Source organism: Haematobia irritans, chromosome 1 (genome assembly GCF_050003625.1).
Source record: "Haematobia irritans isolate KBUSLIRL chromosome 1, ASM5000362v1, whole genome shotgun sequence".
Taxonomy (NCBI): domain Eukaryota; kingdom Metazoa; phylum Arthropoda; class Insecta; order Diptera; family Muscidae; genus Haematobia; species Haematobia irritans.
In genome coordinates, this window is record NC_134397.1 from 2,784,282 (window position 1) to 2,803,786 (window position 19,505).

The 19,505-nt window shown below is 34.3% G+C and overlaps 4 protein-coding genes across 4 annotated transcripts; 3 read left to right on the plus strand and 1 right to left on the minus strand.

Moving 5' to 3' along the window:
• The first annotated feature begins 4,381 nt into the window (after positions 1-4,381).
• On the plus strand, positions 4,382-5,963 carry LOC142220034 (uncharacterized). The gene is made up of 3 exons (XM_075288890.1): positions 4,382-4,565; positions 4,622-4,757; positions 4,829-5,963. The coding sequence occupies exons 1-3, from the start codon at positions 4,473-4,475 to the stop codon at positions 5,944-5,946; spliced, it is 1,347 nt and encodes a 448-aa protein (XP_075145005.1). The 5' UTR covers positions 4,382-4,472; the 3' UTR covers positions 5,947-5,963.
• Positions 5,964-8,509: 2,546 nt separating this feature from the next.
• LOC142220035 (uncharacterized) lies at positions 8,510-10,442 on the plus strand. Its single transcript, XM_075288891.1, has 3 exons — positions 8,510-8,698; positions 8,759-8,894; positions 8,972-10,442. The coding sequence occupies exons 1-3, from the start codon at positions 8,606-8,608 to the stop codon at positions 10,024-10,026; spliced, it is 1,284 nt and encodes a 427-aa protein (XP_075145006.1). The 5' UTR covers positions 8,510-8,605; the 3' UTR covers positions 10,027-10,442.
• A 2,783-nt stretch (positions 10,443-13,225) lies between these two features.
• On the plus strand, positions 13,226-14,801 carry LOC142220036 (uncharacterized). Its single transcript, XM_075288892.1, has 3 exons — positions 13,226-13,408; positions 13,466-13,601; positions 13,675-14,801. Exons 1-3 carry the CDS (start codon positions 13,319-13,321, stop codon positions 14,670-14,672), a joined length of 1,224 nt encoding a protein of 407 aa, XP_075145007.1. The 5' UTR covers positions 13,226-13,318; the 3' UTR covers positions 14,673-14,801.
• A 2,523-nt stretch (positions 14,802-17,324) lies between these two features.
• Positions 17,325-18,229, minus strand: LOC142220037 (uncharacterized). Its single transcript, XM_075288893.1, has 2 exons — positions 18,078-18,229; positions 17,325-18,013 (listed from the first exon to the last, which is right to left on the minus strand). Exons 1-2 carry the CDS (start codon positions 18,135-18,137, stop codon positions 17,432-17,434), a joined length of 642 nt encoding a protein of 213 aa, XP_075145008.1. The 5' UTR covers positions 18,138-18,229; the 3' UTR covers positions 17,325-17,431.
• Positions 18,230-19,505: the final 1,276 nt, after the last annotated feature.

Below are 19,505 nucleotides of genomic sequence, written 5' to 3' on the forward strand. Positions count from 1 at the left end.
CCTTCCGACTTAACTTATAATGTGCACACGAGCATTGTCGTCCGGAATAACTGAAAAACTAAGCGCATTACAGACTATCAGTTATTCCGGACGACAGTGGTCGTGTCGAACATATCCCATATATTGTGCACATTATAAGTTAAGTCCGAAGGCATAACCGATATTGCTGGTAATGATAACCCCTTTCAAATTATGCATAAATCGATATATCCGTTCCGGATATACAGATGAAAACGTGTTTTTTGGAACCTGTTTTTTACAAAACATCTCAAAACTCAAAAACTACTCGATATAAAGGTTCTTATTAACTGAATCCAGTTTGTAGCTAACATTTTTACCTATCCGTCATAGTTAAATTATCACCACTAAAACCGTATATATTAACCGGCTTATATTCATATCCGGTTTACAAAGAAAATTGAAAAAAGTTTTCGCCGGCGGCGCTTTTTACAGTCAAATCGTTGTTATAACTGCTTCTTTCATTTAATTACTTCATAAAACCGAAGATTTTTGCCGATTTATATTCATTAGGTTTGCAATGAAAATGAAAAAATTTTTCAAAAAAAAAAATCGCGTGATTTTTTTTTTTTAAATTTCACCTGCGGCGCTTTGTATCTTGATATCATGCCTGGTACATTCAAATAGTTGTTAAAACCGGAAATATTTATTCATTTGTATCAATAGCCAGGTTAAAAAAAATACTTTCCGTCTTAAGGCCGGTACTATGTTCATTCTTGCGAAAAATTTTTATGGAAACCATTATTTCGCACATAGAAAGCCGCGTTTTTTTAGGTAGCTTGGAACGCTATTTTATAGGGAGCGATATTGGATTAAGTTGGTGGTTGTTGCTTGTTTTTACAAAATAACATTTTATTTTTCCTTGGGCAATTGATCTGCTATTCCTTTGATCCTTTGTATAGTTTCGGAACAAAAATATAGTCCGTGTTTGATTTATAAACCCGCACAAATAGTTTTTAATAAATAAATTATTTCTTAATTCACATTGCAAATGGCGCCGTGCTATAAACGTCAGTTTTTCAACACGAAAAAACAAAGTATCACAAATGGAAAAAATTTCGCAAATTTTTCGCATTTTTTGGTTTTGTATGGAGTTTCAACGCGAAAACCGAACAGAGTACCGGCCTTAAAGGCCGGTACTATGTTCATTCTTGCGAAAAAATGTTAAGGAAACCATTATTTCGCACATAGAAAGCGGCGTTTTTTTAGGTAGCTTGGAGCGCTATTTTACAGGGAGCGATATTGGATTAAGTTGGTGGTGTTGCTTGTTTTTACAAAATAACATTTTATTTTTCCTTGGGCAATTGATCTGCTATTCCTTTGATCCTTTGTATAGTTTCGGAACAAAAATATGGTCCGTGTTTAGGCCGGTACTCTGTTCGGTTTTCGCGTTGAAACTCCATACAAAACCAAAAAATGCGAAAAATTTGCGAAATTTTTTCCATTTGTGATACTTTGTTTTTTCGTGTTGAAAAACTGACGTTTATAGCACGGCGCCATTTGCAATGTGAATTAGGAAATAATTTATTTATTAAAAACTATTTGTGCGGGTTTATAAATCAAATACGGACCATATTTTTGTTCCGAAACTATACAAAGGATCAAAGGAATAGCAGATCAATTGCCCAAGGAAAAATAAAATGTTATTTTGTAAAAACAAGCAACACCACCAACTTAATCCAATATCGCTCCCTGTAAAATAGCGCTCCAAGCTACCTAAAAAAACGCCGCTTTCTATGTGCGAAATAATGGTTTCCATAAAAATTTTTCGCAAGAATGAACATAGTACCGGCCTTTTGATTTATAAATCCGCACAAATAGTTTTTAATAAATAAATTATTTCTTAATTCACATTGCAAATGGCGCCGTGCTATAAACGTCAGTTTTTCAACACGAAAAAACAAAGTATCACAAATGGAAAAAATTTCGCAAATTTTTCGCATTTTTTGGTTTTGTATGGAGTTTCAACGCGAAAACCGAACAGAGTACCGGCCTTTAAGCCTAGTACTAAGATAACGTTTTCGCGCGAAAAACTGTTATACTCCATACAAAAAACGTTAACGCGGAATAAATGCGAAATCTTTGTTTTGAGCATTTTCAAACACATATTTATACAACCCTGGATTTTTCGCACGAAAAAATAGGCAGGCATATTATTTCGTATAAATAAGTTAACATCCCTGGGTTTGAAACCCTATTTAAGGAGATAGATGAAGATATTCGTTTTTCACAGAAACGAACTTAGTACTAAGCATTAGTCGCTTTTTAAGGCCGGTACTCTGTTCGGTTTTCGCGTTGAAACTCCATACAAAACCAAAAAATGCGAAAAATTTGCGAAATTTTTTCCATTTGTGATACTTTGTTTTTTCGTGTTGAAAAACTGACGTTTATAGCACGGCGCCATTTGCAATGTGAATTAAGAAATAATTTATTTATTAAAAACTATTTGTGCGGGTTTATAAAACAAACACGGACCATATTTTTGTTCCGAAACTATACAAAGGATCAAAGGAATAGCAGATCAATTGCCCAAGGAAAAATAAAATGTTATTTTGTAAAAACAAGCAACAACCACCAACTTAATCCAATATCGCTCCCTGTAAAATAGCGCTCCAAGCTACCTAAAAAAACGCCGCTTTCTATGTGCGAAATAATGGTTTCCATAAAAATTTTTCGCAAGAATGAACATAGTACCGGCCTTTACATATACATTCTTCTTACAAGCGAATATATAAACCGATTTATATGCATATCCGTTAGAAAACAAGTTCGCCCGCGGCGCTTTTTATATCGAAATTTTTTAGAACCGGATATATTAACAGATTTAAATCCATATCCGGTTTAACAAGATTTTTTTCAAAAATTCGCGTGTTTTTGCAAAATGTGAATTTCCAAATTTTTTCCAAAGTGTTCCAATCGAACACTTTTTGATTTATAGCCAGTTTTGTAAAAAACCCGGTTCGAAAATTCACATTTATCAACGTAGAACCTAGACCGATAGCCGGATCATACCTCATTTGAAAGGTGATACCATAGACCAAGGAAGGTATAGACATCTCAAGTGAATTCACAGCGCTGTAGTTTGTCTGCACACCGTAGAGGGCTCTTTTTCGTCTGCAATTGAGTGATTTTTTAATTTGGCTTTAATTTGTTTTCTTTCCTTTGTTCTTTTGATGAAACACCAAATATTGTGAAAGTTTATAAAATACTATTCATCCACACCTTTTTTGTAATGCAAATTGACTAATTTATACGGTTATTCTCGTTTTCCAAAAAGAAATTGAGTCACTTGACTGCGCAATTGAGTGGAATGACTGCGCACTGCAAATAAACAAAACCATGGTGAATTATCAAGGTATGTCTCTATATTTTCTTGGTCTATGGCATGGCTGAACAAGAAGGTTAAATCATGGGCCCATATGATTACAATTTTTTTATTTCGACAAAATTTTAAGATGTCAAAATCATATGTTTATGGTGATTGCAGCTCTCCAAATGACACTGCATAGCAAATGCATCTCAAACAAACTCGCGCATTCATAGCTGGAGAATTGTTCAAAGATGACTTGAGTATCTTGATAACATATTCCAGACCCAAAATACCACGCACATCAGTTTTTAAACTGCATCATAAACTGTTTTTGTTAATAGATGGCGAAGATCCATTTGACTGACTTCCATTCTTAACTTTGGTGGGTATTATAGTCTTATTTGTCTTATATCGGCGTTCGAATTATCCATTTCACAATCACTCATAGGTGATACAATTAAATTTGAACCTTTATTTTTCTCTGGATTTTAATTATTTTTTCAGGACAATTGAAAGAATAAATAATTGCCACTTTTACCAATGCCATACGATTCTTTTATCAGCTGATTTTGACTTCTTAAAATTGTAAACAACATATTGGAAATTGTTGTTTTTGTTATCGTGATTCAACCTCCTTATTCAGCCATGGTCTATGGTGATACCTTTACCATTTTAGTGATGTACATATAAAAGTAAGCGGATAAGTAGAACCGGTTTTATTAACGATTGTTTACTTATACTTTAGGCTCGAATAACCGGTTATCCCGCTACGACCGCAAACCGGTTACTTGCTATTTCGACATAAAATTCTTTATCGACAAAAAAAAAAAAAAAAAACAAATTAGAGTGGTATAGCTAAACTAGAGTTGCTCCCTAGGTTTGAACCCACGACCCTGTGTCTGCAAGGCGGGCATGCTAACATAGTATCAACCCAAATACTAGAGCGAATTACATTCTGTTAAAACACCATCCTGTGTGACCGGCCCATTGTACCAAAACGATATGTGGCGGTTTCCATTGTGTTTATTGCCGGCTGGTACTCTGTTTATGTGCATTGTTTATACTTTGCATCTGTCAACAAGAAAATAAAGTCGTATCCTTTTTGGCATAGCGTCGCATCAACAAACTTTGGAGCTCTTTAAAAATGAAAAACACAAAAAAATTTACTTTCGACACTTCTTTGGGAAGAATGGAATACGTAGTAGTGGATTTTTTGAAAGCTATTGAAGCTCGACCAGTAAGGCGCCTATGAATTTTTTTTATTTAGTTTATAAATTTGTGTGTTTCTTAAAGGTACTTTACGATCCAAAATTCCGAAGGACTCGTGTCCTAAGCACGGGTAGCATGCGAAATGCAGCGTGGAATGAGATTGCATTCGAGTTAGTTCCAAAACTACAGAAATTGTCCGAAGATGAGTTAGACTACATAAGTAAGATTAATATTTCATTACTGAGATTCCTGGTTATGGACCTAATGTATACTACTTTCCTAATTCCGTAGTAAACCAATGTTTTAGAATAAAATGGAGTAGAATGAAAAGATCTTTTCGGAAGAAAACGCATTTAGAAGATGAAGAAAAAAAACACAAACCGTATGTTTTTAAAGAAGAAATGAAGTTTCTATTAAACTACGGATCTGGACAGGAGGATTCATCTGAAGAGAATGAGGAAGAACAGATCGAAGAAGATCGTGAAAACGAGGTCGAAAAAGAATTACCAAGAAACAAGAAAACACCAATCAAAAAAGAATTATTAAACGAGGCATCTTCGAAGAGTACTGAAGTGAAGGCGAGAAAATCTGATAGTCAAGAATCGGAGACATTTTCAAATGCAAGTACACCTCCGCCTCGCTCTGCAAGGTTACGACAAAAAATGGCTCTAGCGAACAGTACACCCATGAGTAACACCAAGGCACCCCGCGAAATCCGGAACTCTGAGATTGTATCAAATAGTAACACTTCATCACCAGCAAAAATAGATTCAAACAAGGCTTCTGGCGGCCTTATAAACGATGAAATTAGCAATACGAATTCGGTCAGAAAACAAGATTCTACAAAGAGCAGACTTTCGCATCGTCGAATAGTTCAAGAGTTATCATCACCTTCACCCTCGAAAAAGATGAAATCGAATATTTCTGAATCTAACGTTAACACCACACAAGGTTTAAAATACAAGGAAGTAGTAGCCCATGAAGTAAATAGGAAAACAATTTGCGAAACTGTAAAGAGAGAGAATATAAAAGCAACGCTTAATTGTAGACTGGATAATACCAAACAAAATCCAAAAGAAAAAACTGTAGGACCGCAAGAAATAAATGGACAAAATTTTGAAGTGTCAACAATGGATCCTATGGTATTTTGTGAAGCTGTGGAAAACGATAGTATGAATGGAACTATTAATGATAAGTTGGATAATATCCAACAACGTAATATTGCCCAAGATTCACAAATTCACAAAATCTCTTCAAATGTATTCACAGGGCCGATATATGGTCCCCATGATGCTGTAGAGCGAGCGTTTTTTGAATCGATTATACCAAGTGTATACAATATGGGAAAATCTAAAAAGATTGATTTCAAAATAGAAGTTTTGCAACTACTTAAAAAGTATCAAAAATAAACGAAGTTAATGAGAAAGATTTTTAATTAAACTCATAAAAAATAATGCAAATTAGTCTTGGGCAAAACCGTTCACCGTAGTGATTCGGACTTATCGTTCCTTATTTTGAAAGGAACTAGTTCCTTTACATCGTTCCTTCGTTCCATCTCGTTCTAATAATTCGTACCGGTTTTAATATTTGCCATTATTGTCGTCTACTACCATCAGAGGAACTAGAGTCTTTATATCGTTCCTTCGTTCCATTTAGTTCCTTTGAATCAATTCAATCATTCCCTTTTACAAGCAAATAGGTGATGAAGAAGCACGTTTTATATGAAGAAATATAAAAAGTTTTGATTAATATTCCGTATTCCAAGTATTTTTAAAGCGAATTAGTTTTTTTTTATGAATGAGACATAAATAAGAAAAGGAACGAAAGTGATGAAACTAGTAACGGTCGTTCCATTTGGTGAACCGTTCATTGGAACTAGTTCATTCCGGAACGACACAATACTACTGCAAATATTAGCAAATACCAACTGGTGTTTTAAGCACACGAATTTTTGTTATTTCAACATTTTTGTTGTTATAAATTCTCATAAATATAACATTTATACGACTATCACATCACATTCAGCATATTTTAATGCATCAATAAAAGATTGATATTGAGTTAGAAGTTGCAAGTTACATGTTGTCTATCAGCCAGTGCTTTTATTCCCAATGGAGGCAGCGTGTCCCGAAAAATATTTGAAAAACTATCACTTTATTCCATTTGGAAAGTCAAAAATTGTTCACCCATATACCTTTCACAATTTTAAGGGAAATAACTATGTTTTCAGCACTTCATAATCGTTTTTATTTAAATAAATTATAAGAAGCTAGTTGTGCTTGGTGTTTCACAAAATATAAAATGGCTCTTGTAACAATAGTGATGGCAAAATAATATTGGCGATTGTTGCAGTGTCACTTACGAGTCTGTGGTAGCGATGAGGATGAAATGGAACTTTGGAATGCTTGCAGGGATGCTGTTTCAAGCTGGATATGTCATAGCAAATTAAAAGGATTAACAGAAAACAAACATAGCATTTTTACATAAATCAAAAACGTATTCTTCTACAGCATCTACGTTGCTAAATTGTATGTGCTTTTTTATAAATTCCAATAGAATAAAAAATATTGAATTTTAAACCATATTTTTTAATACTTTTTAATTATTAGTGATCAGTTTTTAATATATTAAATGAACTATGTATTATTATTTCAATAAAGTCATAATTCCACTATAAAGCCTAGTACTAAGATCACGTTTTCGCACGAAAAACTGTTATACTCCATATAAAAAAGTTAGCGCGGAATAAATGCGAAATCTTTTTTTTGAGCATTTTTAAACACATATTTATACAACCCTGGATTTTTCGCACGAAAAAATAGGCAGGCATATTATTTCGCATAAATAAGTTAACATCCCTGCATTTGAGACCCTATTTACGGAGATAGATGAAGATATTCGTTTTTCGCAGAAACGAACTTAGTACTAAGCATAAGTTTAAAAGCGTTGAATTCGTACAATTTCATCTTTTAATATTAATTGATTCAAAAAAGTAACCGTTGGGTAGATCTACTTTTCGACTCGAAAAGAAAATATTTTTGTGATCATATGCATGTCAAAATATTTAGTTAAAAGTGGGTATGAAGTTCGAGATTAAGGTGGGTACTATGTTATTTTCGCGATTACTTTTCCTTGATGCGTAGTTTCTTGTTCCACTAGTTTTCGGCAAGACTTTACAGGAATAAGTTTGTTTTCATTTATAATTTTGATTATTTAAGGAAAAGTAATCGCGAAAATAAAGTGGTTTTCAACTCGAAAACCGAACATAGTACCTACCCTTATATTGAACTGTTTTTGACATTAGAAGTGTCGAAAGGAATTTTTTAAACAACGCATATAAACAAAACATCAGTCGGGAATAAACACAATGGAAAACGCCACATATCGCTTAATGCGTTTTAGTACAATGGGACGGTCACTCAGGATGGTGTTTTAACGGAATGTCATTTGTTCGTGTATTTAGGTTGATATTATGTTCGGTTTTCGAGTCGAAACGCAGTTTCTTTCCACGGTTACTTGGTTGAATCAATTAATTTAAAAAAAAATAGTACACAATCAATGCTTTAAAACTTGGATTAAAGTATAATCATAGACCAATTAAATATAAGACATCTCAAGTGAATTCACAGCGCTGTAGTTTGTCTACACACCGAAGAGGGCTCTTTTTCGTCTGCATTTGAATGATTTTTAATTTGGCTTTAATTTGTTTTCTTTCCTTTGGTTTCTTGATGAAACACCAAATATTGTAAAAGCATAAAAAATTCTATACATCTACACCTTTTTTGTAATACAAATTGGCTGATTTGTACGGTAATTCTCGTTTTTTTCAAAAAGAAATTGAGTCACATCAACCTAAATACACGAACGAATGACATTCCGTTAAAACACTATCCTGTGTGACCGGCCCATTGTACTAAAACGGATTAAGCGATATGTGGCGTTTTCCATTGTGTTTATTCCCGGCTGATGTTTTATTTATATGCGTTGTTTATGCTTTCCATCTGCCAACAAGAAATCATATTCTTTTTGGCATAGCGTCGCATCAACAAAATTTGGAGCTCTTTAAAAATGAAAAACACAAAAAAATTTACTTTCGACACTTCTTTGGGAAGAATGGAATACGTAGTAGTGGATTTTTTGAAAGCTATTGAAGCTCGACCAGTAAGGCGCCTATGATTTTTTTTTCATTAATTTAGTGAATAAATTTCTGTTTTGTTAAAGGTTCTTTACGATCCAAAATTCCGAAGGACGCGTGTCCTAAGCACGGGTAGCATGCGAAATGCAGCGTGGAATGAGATTGCATTCGAATTAGTTCCAAAACTACAGAAATTATCTGAAGACGAGTTAGACTACACAAGTAAGATTGATATTTCATTCTCATCCTTGAGTTTCCTAGTTATGGACCTAATGTACAATACTTTCCTTATTATATAGTAAACCAATATTTTAGAATAAAATGGAATAGAATGAAAAAATCTCTTTGGAAAAAACCCTACTTAGAAAATGGAAAATCCAAACCTTATGTTTTTAAAGAAGAAATGAAGTTTCTATTAAACTGCGGATCTGGGCAGGAGGATTCATCTGAAGAGAATGAAGAAGAACAGGATTGTGAAAACGAGGTCGAGAAAGAATTACCAAAAAACAAGAAAACACCAATCAAAAAAGAATTATTAAGCGAGGCATCATCGAAGAGTACCGAAGCGAAGACGAGAACATCTGATAGTCAAGTATCAGAGATATTTTCAAATGCAAGTACACCTCCGCCTCGCTCTGCAAGGTTACGACAAAAAAAGGCTCTAGCGAATAGTACTCCCAAAACTCGGAACTCTGAGATTGTATCAAATAGTAACACTTCGTCACCAGCAAATATAGATTCAAACAAGGCTTCTGGCAATATATATAATGAAAAAAGCAAAACGAATCCTGCCAGAAGACAAGATTCTACAAACATCAGACTATCACACAGTCGAATAGCTGAAGAGTTTTCATCAGCTTCACCTCCGAAAAAGATGAAACCAAATATTTCTGACTCTGAGGTTTTTAATACCACCCAAGGTTCAAAAGACAAGGATGTAGTATCCCATGAAGCAAATAAACAAACAATTTACAAATATGTAGAGAAAGATACCATAAAAGCAACACTTAATATTGGAGGGGATATCCAACAAGATGCAAAAGAAACAAATGGGCAAAATTTGGAAGTGTCAACAATGGATCCTATGGTATTTTGTGAAGCTGTGGAAAATGATAGTATGAATGGAACTATTAATGATAAGTTGGATAATATCCAACAGCGTAATATTGCTCAAGATTCGGAAATGCGAAAATTTTCTTCAAATGTATTCACACAGCCCATATATGGACCCCATGATGCTGTAGAGCGAGCGTTTTTTGAATCCATTATACCAAGTGTATACAATATGGGAAAATCTAAAAAGATTGATTTTAAAATAGAAGTTTTGCAACTACTTAAAAAGTATCAAAAGTAAACAAAGTGTATGAGAAATATTTTTAATTACACTCATGGAAAAAATATTAGCAAATACCAACTGCTGTTTAAGCACACGAACTATTGTTTATTCAACATTTTTGTTGCTGTAACCGCTATCGGCTTGCAATTTTGTTAAAATGATCTTTCCTATATATGCTGTTTCAAGCTGGATATGTCACAGTAAAAGAGAAATATTAAGAGGAAACAAGCGCATGATTTTTATATAAATGGAAAACGTTTTCTTTTTACAGATTCTAATCTGCCAAATTGTATCTATTTTTATAAATTACAAAACAATAATAATAATTGAAATTTAAACTATAATCTTTTTTATTATATATTAAATTAGTAATTAGTTTACAAAATCTTAAATAAACAATATATTATTTCAATAAATTTCTAATTTCACTGTAAGATTGACTTCGTAAAATTTACTTTTTTAAATTTAATTGATTCACAAAAGTAACCGTGCCACCGTGGTATTAAAGTAGATTTAAGCCAAATACACCGTAGAAGCATAGACCAATTAAAATAGAGACATACCTTGACAATTCACCATGGTTTTGTTTATTTGCAGTCATAGACCAAGAAAATATACAGTATTTTATAAACTTTCACAATATTTGGTGTTTCAACGAGAGAACAATTTCTGAGGGTTTCAAAGCTTCTCTAAGTGGTTTCACTGGAATGTGGAACGCCGTTCGGACTCGGCTATAAAAAGGAGGTCCCTTGTCATTGAGCTTAACATGGAATCGGGCAGCACTTAGTGATAAGAGAGAAGTTCACCACTGTGGTATCACAATGGACTGAATAGTCTAAGTGAGTCTGATACATCGGGCTGCCACATAACCTAACCTAACCTAACGAGAGAACAAAGGAAAGAAAAATTAAAGCCAAATAAAAAATCACTCAATTGCAGACGAGAAAGAGCCATCTACGGTGTGCAGACAAACTACAGCGCTGTGAATTCACTTGAGATGTCTATACCTTCCTTGGTCTATGTTGCAGTGCGCAGTCATTCCACTCAATTGCGCAGTCAAGTGACTCAATTTCTTTTTTTTAAAACGAGAATTAGGAACAAAACAGTCAATTTGCATTACAAAAAAGGTGTAGATGTATAGAATTTTACATGTTTTTCCAATATTTGGTGTTTCATCAAGAAAACAAAGGAAAGGAAACAAATTAAAGCCAAATTAAAAAATCACTCAATTGCAGACGTAAAAGAGCCCTGTACGGTGTGCAGACAAACTACAGCGCTGTGAATTCACATGAGGTGTCTATACCTTAATTGGTCTATGATTCCACTCAATTGCGCAGTCAAGTGACTCAATTGCTTTTCTTGAAAACGAGAATTACCGCACAAAACAGTCAATTTTCATTACAAAAAAGGTGTATATGTATAGAATTTTACATGTTTTTCCAACATTTGGTGTTTCATGAAGAAAACAAATTAAAGCCAAATCAAAAAAATCACTCAATTGCAGACGTAAAAGAGCCCTGTACGGTGTGCAGACAAACTACAGCGCTGTGAATTCACATGAGATGTCTATACCTTAATTGGTCTATGATTCCACTCAATTGGGCAGTCAAGTGACTCAATTTCTTTTTGGAAAACAAGAATAACCGTATAAATTAGTCAATTTGCATTACAAAAAATGTGTAGATTTATTGAATTTTATATGTTTTTTCAATATTTGGTGTTTCATCAAAAGAACAAAGGAAAGAAAACAAATTAAAGCCAAATTAAAAAATCACTCAATTGCAGACTAAAAAGAGCCCTTTACGGTGTGCAGACAAACTATAGCGCTGTGAATTCACTTTCGTTGTCTATATCTTAATTGGTCTATGGTAAAAGCAGGTGGCTTACCTGATTTAAATTTTTTATCACATATACACAAGAAAAACCAACCAATAACAGCAACAGAATTTTACATGAAGTCAAGCAACAGAATTTGAGAGGGAGACATGTAAGAGGACATTGTTTTATTTTATTTTTTCCTTTTAAGTTGCTCCCAATGTCGATGAAAAAGACTCCCTTTTTGGAAGACTTATTTGGCCCGGAATCACAAAGCCAACACCAATAGACATCGTAATTTTGGGATGAATCTAAATGCCCAGTCTTCTCCAAGAAATCCGCTAAAGTGCTCAATCCTTCTATACCATATTTGTCTACAAATTCTATATCAAATATACCAACCAATTCAGTGAAGTGCGTTCTTTCGAAGAGAAATCTAGGGCATTCTTATTCTACTGGGAAAAAAATATGTGCGGATTCTTGTAACGGTGATAGTTTTACCTGGAGTTTTGCAGCCAATTTCTAACATCCGACGCTTTTGTTCGAAACATATATCAAAACCAGCTGTTAAGTTCGCTTCTGCGAAAAACGAATATCAGCATGTATAGGTGGGTACTGAGCTTTACAGACTATCAGTTATTCCGGACGACAGTGCTCGCGTCGAACATATCCCATATATTGTGCACATTATAAGTTAAGTCCGAAGGCATAATCGATACTGCTGCATGTTTATGGGATCGATAACACATTTACCGATTATTTAGTCATCGCCGACAAGTCGTATCGATCCGACACACTATAAGATTCTTTACAAACACCGACATTCCGTCCGGAATAACTGATAGTCTGTAAAGCGCATACTATGTTCAGTTTTCGAGCGGAAAACCAACTTGTTTTCATGGTTACTTTTTTGAAAAAATTAATTTAGAAATATAAAATATTTCTTTTCCATCCATAACGTGAGTATTAAGTTGTAGTTTAGCAGCTAAAATTTTTTTCTCAAAATTTCGTGGTTACCTTTTTAAAAAACTTAATTTAAAGCAGACAAGTTAACTCCATCGATGCGCAATGTTTGTGTTCATGTATAAATTAATTACTTCAGCAAAAGTAATCGCGAAAATAATGCGAGTTGTAAACATATTTGTGCGAAATAATATGCCTGCCAGACTTGCATCAATATGTGTTCAAAAAAGTTCAAATCAAAGATTTCACAGGAATCATTTGATCTTAAAAATATTTCATTTGAAGCATAAAGGCTATTATTAAAAAAAATATTCAATTTTTTCAGTATGTTTCTTTTCAAGCGAACAAAGAAAGATTAAGCCGTGTAAACGTCCTATTATGCTAAATCGAAAAAGGCAAAGGTCCTATTGTGCTAAATCGAAAAAGGCAAAGCATTTTATTGTGTTTGTGTTGTTGTTGATGTGTGCATTTTTAGCATTTCGTCGTCCGTCGAATTATTTGGGAATAAATTTTGAAGTTATCTTATTTAGAAATGAAGAAAACAAGATTAGCTTTCTCCACATCATTGGGCACAATGGAATATGTGGTAGTTGATTTAATAAAAGCTGTCGAAGCACGACCGGTAAGGAACCTAATATTTTCAATATATATTTTACAAAGTAAAATTTTTGTAATATAGGTAGTTTACGATCCAAAATTAAAATTTGCCCGCGGACTTAGCGCACGTAACAGGAAAGAAGCAGCCTGGAAGGAGATAGCACTGGAATTGGTCCCAAAGCTAGAGAAATTATCTGAAAGTGAATTGCAAAATATAAGTAAGTATCCAATGTTATTCATATTGTCTTAATGAAAAACTAAATAGGGAAACGTCCTTTGCAAACTATCTAGTAAACAGATACTTCAGATCAAAATGGGGTAGAATGACAGAGGCTCTTGTGAAGCAAACTCAATTGGAAGAGGAAGAAGGAAAAAAGCCTTATATGTATAGAAAGGAAATGGAATTTGTTTTAACTTGCGGACCAAATGAGGGGGAAATTTCTGAAGATGATGAAGGAAAAGATGACGAAGATGAGGAAAATGAAGAAGAAAAAGATGTGTCGCAACTAAAGAAAGAAATGCCAACAATTGCAGTAAAAAAAGAATTATTAAACGAGGATGCTGAGGAGGAAACGAGAAATTCTGAAAGTCAAGTATCAGAAATAGACTCAAAACCGGACATTCCACCGCCTCGTTCTGCAAGATTACGACAAAGAATGACCCTAGCTAGCAGTGTTCCTGTGACGGAAAGCAAAACAACTCCTAATAGGCGGGCTACCATGACAGTCACAAGCAATAATACTTCTCAACCAGAAAATAAAAATTCCAACCTATGTCAACGCGCCAGCAAGAGAAAACAAGAATTGTCTCAAACGAGAACTTCCGATCGACGAACATCTGAGGATTTTTCAAAAGCTGCCACACCTACACCTTCGAAAAAGATAAAGCCAAACATTTCTAGTTGCACCACCAGCACGCCACTTAACAATACCAACAAATATCAAAAAGAGGAAGGTGCTAAAACAACTGGACCACAGCTCGATATATGCACAGACGAGCCCTTGACACTATGTGAAGCTATAGAAAACGAAAGTATGAACGAAAATAATAGTATAAAGGTAGCTGACAATGGGGCACGGGATAGTATCCAACAACGTAATATTGCTCAAGAGTCACCAATGCAAAGGGGATCTTCAACCACATTCACTCAACCCATATATGGTGTACACGATGCTGCGGAGAGAGCCTTTTTCGATTCTCTCATACCAAATGTATGTAATTTGGAAAAGACTCATAAACTTGATTTCCAAATAGAAGTCTTGCAACTTCTTAAAAAGTACAACAAATAGATTTTTCAAAAAAGTTTTATAAAGATTTTTCAGTATAGACGAATATTTATGACGAATATTGTATACCTATTAGTTACTCCCCATAAAATTATAATAATAAAATAAAATGGCAAAGTTTACGATTTTATATTTGGCTATATTTTGCTCTCAAATTGAAAATAAACTTGAACGAAATCAAGCTTTTTGAGGACATTGAGTGGACATTGTTTATTCAAAATGGATTGCCAACTTGGACGGCCCCGATCTTAGAGTGTATACCGTTCTTGAGAACGAGCGTGCTGGAGGTGGAAATCTCTACCATGCATTGGAACGACATAGATAAATCTATATAGAACTATAGAAGTACTTGGTCATATTTAGGTATTAAAAACGGCTAATGTTTGATTGGCTTCTATCATATTAATTTCTTATCCTCTTTTTTGGCTTTATTGAATTTTCCAACTGTAGTCGAGATATTGAACTAACTTTTGCGCCTAAGGAAGGTTAAAAATTTTATCTTCTTTAATTGCAAATTCGTTATGCGGATGCAAGCTATCATACAATAAATCTCATAGAAATTTTAAATTTTTCGGCCTGTTTAGTTTTCTCCCGACTCTTCCTTGCTGCACCGTGACCACGAAGAATCCAAGGCTATAGCAAAGACAGTTAGCTTAGACAAAAACCATACTTGCCCAATTCGGATAAATCTTAAACTGTTAGCGCCATCTGTCGCATATTGAAGGACATTCTGCAAAGCTACGCAATGCGATGTGGTCTTTGCTATAATGCGCTTTATGCGCTTTACAGACTATCAGTTATTCCGGACGACAGTGCTCGCATAGACCAAGGAAGGTATAGACATCTAAAGTGAATTCACAGCGCTGTAGTTTGTCTGCACACCGTAGAGGGCTCTTTTTCGTCTGCAATTGAGTGATTTTTTAATTTGGCTTTAATTTGTTTTCTTTCCTTTGTTCTCTCGTTGAAACACCAAATATTGTGAAAGGTTATAAAACACTGTTCATCCACACCTTTTTTGTAATGCAAATTGACTAATTTATACGGTTATTCTCGTTTTCCAAAAAGAAATTGAGTCACTTGACTGCGCAATTGAGTGGAATGACTGCGCACTGCAAATAAACAAAACCATGGTGAATTGTCAAGGTATGTCTCTATTTTAATTGGTCTATGGTGCTCGTGTCGAACATATCCCATATATTGTGCACATTATAAGTTAAGTCCGAAGGCAAAATCGATACTGCTGCATGTTTATGGGATCGATAACACATTTACCGATTATTTAGTCATCGCCAACAAGTCGTATCGATTCGGCACACTGTAAGATTCTTTACAAACACCGACATTCCGTCCGGAATAACTGATAGTCTGTAAAGCGCATTACAGATTATCAGTTATTCCGGACGACAGTGCTCGTGTCGAACATATCCCATATATTGTGCACATTATAAGTTAAGTCCGAAGGCATAGTCGATACTGCTGCATGTTTATGGGATCGATAACACATTTACCGATTATTTAGTCATCGCCGACAAGCCGTATCGATCCGACACACTGTAAGAATAACTGATAGTCTGTAAAGCGCATAACTCGATAAAACACATGTGTCCTAGGCAGTGTTGCCAGTATTGGGGATTTCCCCCCAAATTGGGGATATTTATTCGTGTATGGGGACGAAATTTTTGAGTTGGGGGCTTGGGGATTTGGTGGGATTTCCATAAATTTGGGGATTTTTGTGGGGACTTTTTTCGAAATCCGTTCAATATAATAAATAATGTTTGCAAAAATGATTTTCATAAAATTCATTTGGACTAGAAACGAACCAGGATTTTATTTTGGGGAACCAATTGCTAATTTTTCTAATTTTAATCAGGTTAAGATATTGTGAATTCATTTCCTCAGTACTCGGGCCTAAATGTTGTCCTCTCATCAGTGTTCATCACTAATTTGGACAATATATCCCATAAATATAGAAATGATGAATATGGTTCACCTTTATATTTATTTACCGCCAAATTTTATTAATTGAGTATTTAGAAAAAAATTTCGCCCATAAATACATGGTGACCGAACTCCCATTTTCATTTTTTCGAATATTTGGAAGACAATCACTTGTGTTTCGAAATTTTGACCTCATTGGAGGTCAAAATTTTGACCTCATAAATTTATCGGTAATAATTTAAAAACTTTAAAAGCAGAGTTTATTTCTTTATTTTTTTCACAAAAACTTGTACAAATTTATTGGCGATTTTTGTGAGTAATTATAATTTAAAGTAGGGAATTTTGGGGAAGAAAACGTCCTAATTTGGGGAGAAGAGCCATAAAAATACTGGCAACACTGGTCGTAGGGGTATTTGATCATGAAAGGTAGTGGAGTTGGTAAGGGAGGGGGGGGGGGTATAAATTGATCTGCCAGATAAATTCTCATGGCGTTCGCTCTCTCACCGCTAGAGGCGATGCCAAAAGGAAATGGGCGTGTTGTTATCGATTGTTTATATGCTGCTGAAATACACGGCAAAACTGTATTATTGGCTCGGAAACGACATTTCATACAGGGCTTAAAGGTAAACAGGTAACAAACTATGCAACATTTTTTTTTTCGAATTACTCTCCTACGTTGCTTTATTATACATATGCGTTTATTCCACAATAACACAATTTATTATTTATTAGAAACTAATAATAGTTCATACGTTTATTTAATAGATATAATTGCTTCTGAAATCCATAGCAATGCTGGCAAGCAGATCTGTTAAGGATATAAATTACACTGTTGATATATCAATCATTTTTGTTTTCACATATTCTTGCCAGGTTTCAATAGCCTGTAGGACATCGACGACAATCTGGGTTTGTAGGTCAACTAATTTGTGCTTTTCTACTGCCATTTTCATTACAGTATAATCTAGAGATCGTTCACCACCTACATCCTCTCCTGGTGGTATACGCAACTCATCCACTAATTGAACAAAGTCTTGAAGAATATTGAAGCGATTCACGCCGGGGGTCTCTAAAGCAATATTTACTTTGTTTAAGTATCGTGTCATTAATTTAATCTGTCCCGCTATATAATCACTGCGACCAACTACCCCAGATAAATCATTTTTCAGTTGATTAATTGACGTCTGAGTTAAAACCAATTTGTCATTGGCTGTAGTATTCAGCCTGGCTTGTTGTGTCCAAATATCTACCAAAACTGGAGCATTAGTAGTAAACTCTTCCTTCGGCGTACCAATAGTATAGTTGTGAGATTCTTCTCCTATTTGAAGAGAGGTTTTCAGAGAAGTCTCTTCCGCATTACTTCCGAAGTCAAATCCAAATCGAAAAACGACATTCGCATGGGATATCTAGAAAAACATTTTGAACAATATCAATAGCGATTATTGTTGTTTAATAGTTAGATTTACTTACCTCATAGCTTGAATACAAAATTAGAATATACAATATAAGACTTTGGTGTCTACAGATCATCTTTTTTAAGCCGCAACTCGGAGAGAACAACTAAAGCGGTCTTCATTAAAATAAAACCATCAATGGTATCAGTTTGTCGGAACAGTTTTTTACAAAGATGGATTCTGGACGTTATCAGTGATTTGGGGTGGTAAGGGCATCAATTTTTTCATTGATTGTTTGTCCAGTAAGATTAAATGACCGTAACAAGTAGCATGATATTCTTGCATTTAAAGAAAACATTTTTAAGTGCGTACAATTTCATATTTTAAAATTAATTGATTAAAAAAAGTAACAAAAATCGATATACACGCCTAGTGGAATTTGCTTATGGGCAATTTCCGCTAGATGTACATAGCGGGCTATAAGAAATACATGGTAAAACTGTATCATTGACTTGTTTTCGGTTCTTTACATTTTTTCCATAAGAAATACACGGTCAAACTGTGTTCTTGACAAGTAAAATAAATTTGTGTAAAGGTACGTACCGGGCTTTAAAGTAGGCTTTTGAATTAAAGATAAAAACCGGAAGAATTCTTTAAACAAAAATTCTTAACGATAACAACCTAAAATGTCGTCTTCGGAGCAAAACATTTTTTCATGTGTATGTATTGCAAACATCACGGTTTTCTTTTATTGGAAGTTAACATAAGGATGTGCGTGGATAAAGCAACCCTAATAAATGGTTTCGACAGAAACTCAAATATGATAGCGATTGAAACTAATCTGGTAAATACGGGTACAGACGCATAATACCCATGGATTTATACGCATCAATGTACCTTGTTGTAATTATGTGTATATGGTTGCCCCGATGAGTTTAGAATTGTATGGTGGTGGTATCGACAATGTTAAATCTAACATAGGGGCAAACAAGCCAGCTGAAGGAGAAATCATGAAACCATCTGCCACAGTCGACATTTTGAGAGTACCTACATATATACCAACGTGTTTGTGTATTTTCTCTTCCTGTTACAGTGGAGTGTAGAAAGAAAGTCGATAGACCATTATGAATATGAGAAAAAACAAATAAAAAATCTGATATTTAAAAATTTGAGTTAGTTAATTTCGGCCAACATCAATTGTAGAATTGAGTAGAGTCGATTAAAAGGAAATATAAGTCTATTAGTTGAACAAGCTGAAATTTGTTAGTAGACAAAGCAGAAGAATCTGCTAAAATAACAGAAAGCCTTCTGAAAATCCCTAAAATATTGTTTTTAGAATTTTGTATATTTATTAATTCTCGATTAATTATAATAAATAGAAATGCAGTAGATGATTTAAAATATTATTGACTTTCATAAATCTTGAATCCTTTTCAAGTTTTTCGCTGAAGTATGGCTATATGTCAGTTAAAGTTTTGAAACTTGAGGGAGGCAAATGATTGTT